Genomic DNA, 5,900 nt, shown 5'->3' on the forward strand with positions numbered 1-5,900 from the left:
TGGTCGAATATGGACTCATCACGCGTTTGTTGATGCAGACTTCAACCAATTGAGAATCAACATTTGGCACAATTTTTTTCATTCACACCTTCACTAGATTGCACTCCACGCCATCCACCGATGGTTGTTGTTCCCTACCTCCCTTCCTCCCTTCCTTCCGTCAAATTTTGATGATGATGCTCAACACAAAACTTGCCCCGTGAGACACGATGCCCGTGAAGCCATGGCCACCACAATGCTTCACAACCCCTTAAATGAAATGAAAATGTTGCTTTCATGAACTTTTTCTCTCTTGCCATATTTCACAAATTTTTTTCTTTTTTTTGTTGGGTTGGGGGGTGGGGTTTGGGGGAGAAAAAAACTTAGGTAGAATAATTTAGAAATATGAGAAAAAAGACGTAGATTTTTGTTTTTGATGAAATAAAAAAATAGGTGTATACAATTAATAAAAAAAGGGTGCTCAAAGGGTTCCTTTTGGGGTCTCATTTCCTTTGGTAATGAATTTTTTATTTACCTAAAATAAATAAAAAAATACACTCAATGCACGAGACCCCCGCCGTTGTAGGATTTGGGAAAGGTCATAATATGTGCAGCCTTACCCTTACTTCGCAGAAAGGCTGTTTCCTAACTCAAACCCATGACCACCAAATCACAATGGAGCAACCGTACCTCCATTGCGCCAATCTGTATGTATGCATATTAATCCAATACCTCATTATTGTTACAATATTCATAGATGGAAGATAAGACCTAAACATCACTATCATTTGAATCAGAATCAATCCAACCCAAATACAGGCTTCATTCCCTTGGCCACTATTTGGTTTTGCTGAATATTTTCAAACACAGCAAAAATCTTGCTTTTGGAACAAAGGCCGAAAGTAGCCCATCTCTCAACTGCATCCAAAGATCCCTCACATTTTTAAAGAAGAGTTTGTATTGATATCAAAATTGTTACGCAGGCAGGCAGTAAGATTCAAGCAAATAATAATTGTGAGAGCACATAATAATGATAATACTATAACCATAATGTCTAGAAAGAAAAAAGCAGGCCTTCAATTTCTTTCATCCAAAATTGGATCCAAACAATTCCATATCCACTCAATCTTCTCTCCTTAGCAAATAAATTTCTTGTTGAACCCAATCTATATCAATGACCTGCTGAAGCTCTTTCAAGTTCTCTCTCTCTACATATATATTTTTTTCTCTTAGGCCGGCAATGGTGATGGTGATGTCTATTACTCAGATGGGTAGCCCCCATTTTATTCTTGTTCTTTTCTGTCTTATTTACTATGGATTTACAGTCGATCTATTACGCCGCTGCAACCCCTGCTGGATAGAACCCTGGAGCTGAACAAGGAGAAACAGAGTAATCAAAAGACATCAGTGCTCCAGAAAGACACTTCTCATTGTGCTCATCACTTAATATCTTTTTGAGCCTACATTCTGCGCTACAGAAAGCCTTATCTCCTCTGCAAAACAATAACACCCAGACAAGTTTTATCAGTGAAAGATCCAAATAAGGGTGAGAAAGAGATGATTCTAATTTTTCCCACACAAAGGACACCCAAATTATAAATTTATATAATCTACAAGACCCAAAAAAGAGGTCATTTCTTTCCAACATAAGTCACCGCATACAAAAGCAAATAGGACCATAAGGTTATCTCCTAGCTGCAATAATCTACAATTAGAATGCAGTTTGAGGCCAAACAAGAACAAATTAATTCCTCCCAACTACTACCACACCCAAAAGCAATAACCAAACTCAATGAACAAATAACCACCAAGTTAAATTTTACCGTTCACAAATTTCTAAAACACCTATAATAATAGAGTGTAGAGGCAGAAAGAAACTAATAGTTTAGGATGGAAAAAAATCATTCCTCTTCGTAAACCACTCTAGTTTAATATCCAACAAAAGAGCTCGAGGGAAAAAAAAAAGTGCCCAGGAGAGAATTACCCCTTTCCTTTTCTTTTCCTTGTGACACAAAACTAGTAAGAAGAGAAGATCCCACAACTGGAATTTCCTATCATTTAATTATCAGCAATCATCACACCTAACTTCAGAATTGGAGCAAATAATTCTACAAAATTTTACCATGGGACCAGTGTGGGGGGGAGGGGAGATAGTAGTGATATAAAAGGACAGGTTTGAAAGCAAAATGGAAACAATGTAAGTAGCCAAGCTTAGAAACTGAAAAACTCAAATGGAATAAACAACTGACAACTTATTTATGAAACAATCTTGAAACAAAAAGTCCCACAAAACAACATCCACTCCCTTGAACTACAGAGCATCCCAATCCTCAATTAATTGGAAAAAAAAAAAAGGTAGAGGAATCCGCTAAATCTAGAGATACTGTTTAAAATTCTTTCCAAAACAGCCATCACAGAAGTCCTCTAATGATTAGGAAAGAATGTAAACACTGTTTGGCTTTCAACTGATAGATTAGAATTCAAATAGTGGCAATGGTTTCCATTTGATTTCAAACAAAATGGTAGGCAGATCAATAGCACCTACCCATGATTTTCCGGAGTCACTAATTTGAATAATAATAGCTGATGGAATTGTTACTTGTAAATGTATTTAAGAGTGAACCACCCACATACTAAACATGATGACGTTGACTTTATGATTTGGAACAATATGTGTACCCTTTTACTTTTGAAATCTGAAGATAACTAGAACAGTATGTCAAGACTAAAATAATCCAAGCATTACAAGAACTTATGAAAAATGAATACACCTCAGAAAAGCCAAATCCAACACATAAGTCCATGAGATGAGGTCTACTTAAAATGGACCACTCATGTCCGATTACCTTGCTCAATGGGACAGTGCTCTGTATTACTTGAAGACACTTAATAGTTGAAATTGATTACTTGCAGACGCTGATAGAAAGCGAGATTACCATGCCAAATTAGGCCCACGGAAGATAAAGCCAATTCAGTAAACGATGGAAATGATTAAAGCAGAATATACTTTTAGGTTAGACATTTAATAAGACTACCATCACTATGCATCTGCTTGACTGTTCTGCCTCACTAGAACTGCTTAATTGGACTGACAGAATATTTTTAATAACAAATTATGGGAACATTACTTGGGGAAACAAATCTAGTAAGATTGTCAGAATATCTACTCGAACTGAGATAACGCATTTTAAGTAATCAATGCTTCACAGAAATAGCATCTGACATTTCAATCTGCCTGAGTTTAATGCTACAACTGAAATAAACAGCCATACTTAACTGCATTTATAGAAATGCAATTGAGATATAAATCTGCTCCATGATAGGAATGAAAGGAATCACATGCCAAATCAAAAAGGATCTCAAGCATCCATTAATTAATATGAGGAATGATGGTTCTCATTCCACTTTGCAAGCTTCTTAAGAACTCCTCAGAAGAATTGTTAACGGAAAACCAAAAATAGTAAGTTAGTTTTATTTAACAGAAACATTCGATAACAATTAAATCGGAATATAACGCCAAACCACAAATTGAAACATCATGCAAGACAAACTATGAATCAAAATCCTAAAAAAATCAATGTAATAATAACAATCGAGAATATATATCACAAACCCAAATCTATTAATCTGAACTATGCTATTTGATCTATAAGATATGCATCAAAGCTCATGATGACGAGTGATGTAGGAACAGATTTCGACAAAATTCATAGATCTATATACATATATCCCCTATTATAATTCAGAGACCACCCAAACCATGCAACTTATAAAAACAAAACAGCAAGCAAGCTCCAGAACAACAGAATCTATCTAAATCAGACCATCTAAGAACTACCTAAAGCATACAGCAATACAAAACAGAATGAGGGCTGAGTCCATAAAGAAACATCTCAATTCTCAACAGTCAACCCACAAACGTTTCAATTCATAAATCATTATAAAAAAATTTCTTGCAGCAACAGAACAGTCAGTAGGTAACCCGCAGGTATATCTATCAGAAATCAACAAAAATATACAAAAAACCACGCAGATACAGAAATATCTAAACAATTCAAAGTGCATTAAGAAAACAAATTAGGCATACTTAGAAAAACTAAGGGAAATTTGCATGCAAAAATTGTTAAAAGAAAAGGATTATTAATTTTCCTTTTTTATATTTAATTGATACCTGTACATGAAAATGTCCAGCCCATGAAGCTTCTTCTTGCACAGGTAGCAGGAGTTCAAGAAATTAGCAGCCTGAAATGCGGTTCCAGTCCCCACCACCCCAGCATACATGGGTGGAGATGACGGAGGGAAGACTTGTGAATACCCACAGTTGCCACCAGTGGCGGCGGCCACTGCGGCGGCGGCGGCGGCAGTAACAGTACCTTTGAGCTTGTCATCGAAGTACTCACGTTTCTTGACGGAATCGTTCCCAAAATGAGAAATAACACAAGTATAGCTCTCAGACAACTCCATCTCATCCGTCTCTGAAATGGGTCCGCTAAATTTAGAGACGGGTTTAGCGGAAACGATCGGAATGGGCAGTGATCTTGGCGAAACCGCTAATTTAGCAGTTCTGCTACTCTTAGAAGAGTAAAAACCTTCACGGGTATCGTTGCTTTCATTCATAGCAGCGACGATTCCAAGCCCAACAACATTTCCGTCGAAATAATTCCTCGGAGATTTCGCCTGAGCCTTGAAATTGAAGTCCATCGGAGAAGAAGAGTTGGGAGATTTCGAGCCATGATCGGACGAAATCGATTCAGATAGATTGGTGAAAAGGGACAGGTTGATAAAGGGTATCTTCTTTCCGGAGGGATCCGACATCTTTGGTCACCTCTTCAGAAAAGTTTTCTTCAGTGGGTCTCTCTCAGTATTGTGCTTTGGCTTAGCAAATCTAAAGATATATATATAAACCACTTTCACAAGACTATAAGGAGAAATTCAATAGAGAGATATAGAGAGACAGAGAAAGATGATTCCTAAATAGCTGGCTTCGGCAAGAATTAAATGAGCTATACTCAAAGAAAGAGAGATGGGATTCGTGAGAGCTGCACTGAATTTCAGAGCAGTTACAAAAGTATCTTTAAAGAATCTAAAAATCTAGACAGAGGAGAGAGAGAGAGAGATGGCTTTCAGAGGAAGACCAGAGACAGAGAGAGAGAGAGAGAGAGAGAGATGGCTTTCAGAGGAAGACCACCCTTCTTCCTCTCTCTTCTCTAAGCTCTCTGGGTTTCAATTTTCAAGAGAATAAAAAGCTTTCAACACTCAACAACAGATACCAAAAATGATTTTGGTCTAATTTTTTATTTAATTTTTGTAATAATTTCTTGGTAGTGTACACAACCAAACAACTAAGCCGTATTTAACCCATTTTGTCTTTTTCTTATCTTTATATGTCTACGTATGTTATTTTAATCAATTACATGTGTTGTTCCTTCCAAATACTCGTGTTCATACTTCATACCAAAAAAAATAAAAAAAAAGGTATTCTTCTTCTCTATCATATTATTGAGTTTCTATTTATTATCTAGTTAATATTTTTTTGGACCCTCTTGATTGAAGGTAGATTACCTTATATACGACTAATGTGGATCTCAAATTTTTTTTATAAGAAAATAACTAATAAGTAGGGCTGTGAATGGATAACTGAAAATCTGAATTCGATCCGTATCTGTATCCGTTTAGGAGCGTCCGTATTCAATTAGAGATATCCGGAAAAAAATTCGAATATTCCGATAAAAATCCGAATCCGAATACTTAATTTTAAAAAATTAAGTAAATAATGATCTTGAGGGTTTTTGAAGATTCAACAGGTTTTAGAATATGAGGAGAAGAGAATCATGATCTAAAACTATAGATTGAGAGTGAATTGTATCCACTAGGGGGAGGAAGGTTCGAGTTACATAAGGCAGAGGTGTAAACGGATGGTC

The 5,900-nt window shown here is 36.3% G+C and overlaps 1 protein-coding gene across 1 annotated transcript; it reads right to left on the reverse strand.

Moving 5' to 3' along the window:
* Positions 1-1,037: 1,037 nt before the first annotated feature.
* On the reverse strand, positions 1,038-5,090 carry LOC122662456 (FCS-Like Zinc finger 14-like). Its single transcript, XM_043858090.1, has 2 exons — positions 4,151-5,090; positions 1,038-1,472 (listed from the first exon to the last, which is right to left on the reverse strand). The coding sequence occupies exons 1-2, from the start codon at positions 4,792-4,794 to the stop codon at positions 1,313-1,315; spliced, it is 804 nt and encodes a 267-aa protein (XP_043714025.1). The 5' UTR covers positions 4,795-5,090; the 3' UTR covers positions 1,038-1,312.
* Positions 5,091-5,900: the final 810 nt, after the last annotated feature.

Source organism: Telopea speciosissima, chromosome 5 (assembly GCF_018873765.1).
Source record: "Telopea speciosissima isolate NSW1024214 ecotype Mountain lineage chromosome 5, Tspe_v1, whole genome shotgun sequence".
NCBI lineage: Eukaryota > Viridiplantae > Streptophyta > Magnoliopsida > Proteales > Proteaceae > Telopea > Telopea speciosissima.

What these genes read in the sequence shown, in the direction of transcription:
- LOC122662456 (XM_043858090.1), bottom strand. Translation starts at nt 4,794, where the DNA reads ATGTCGGATCCCTCCGGAAAGAAGATACCCTTTATCAACCTGTCCCTT. An exon ending in CTGGACATTTTCATGTACAG is followed by an intron (nt 1,473 to 4,150) that starts GTATCAATTAAA and finishes ATTGTTTTGCAG; the next exon opens with AGGAGATAAGGCTTTCTGTA.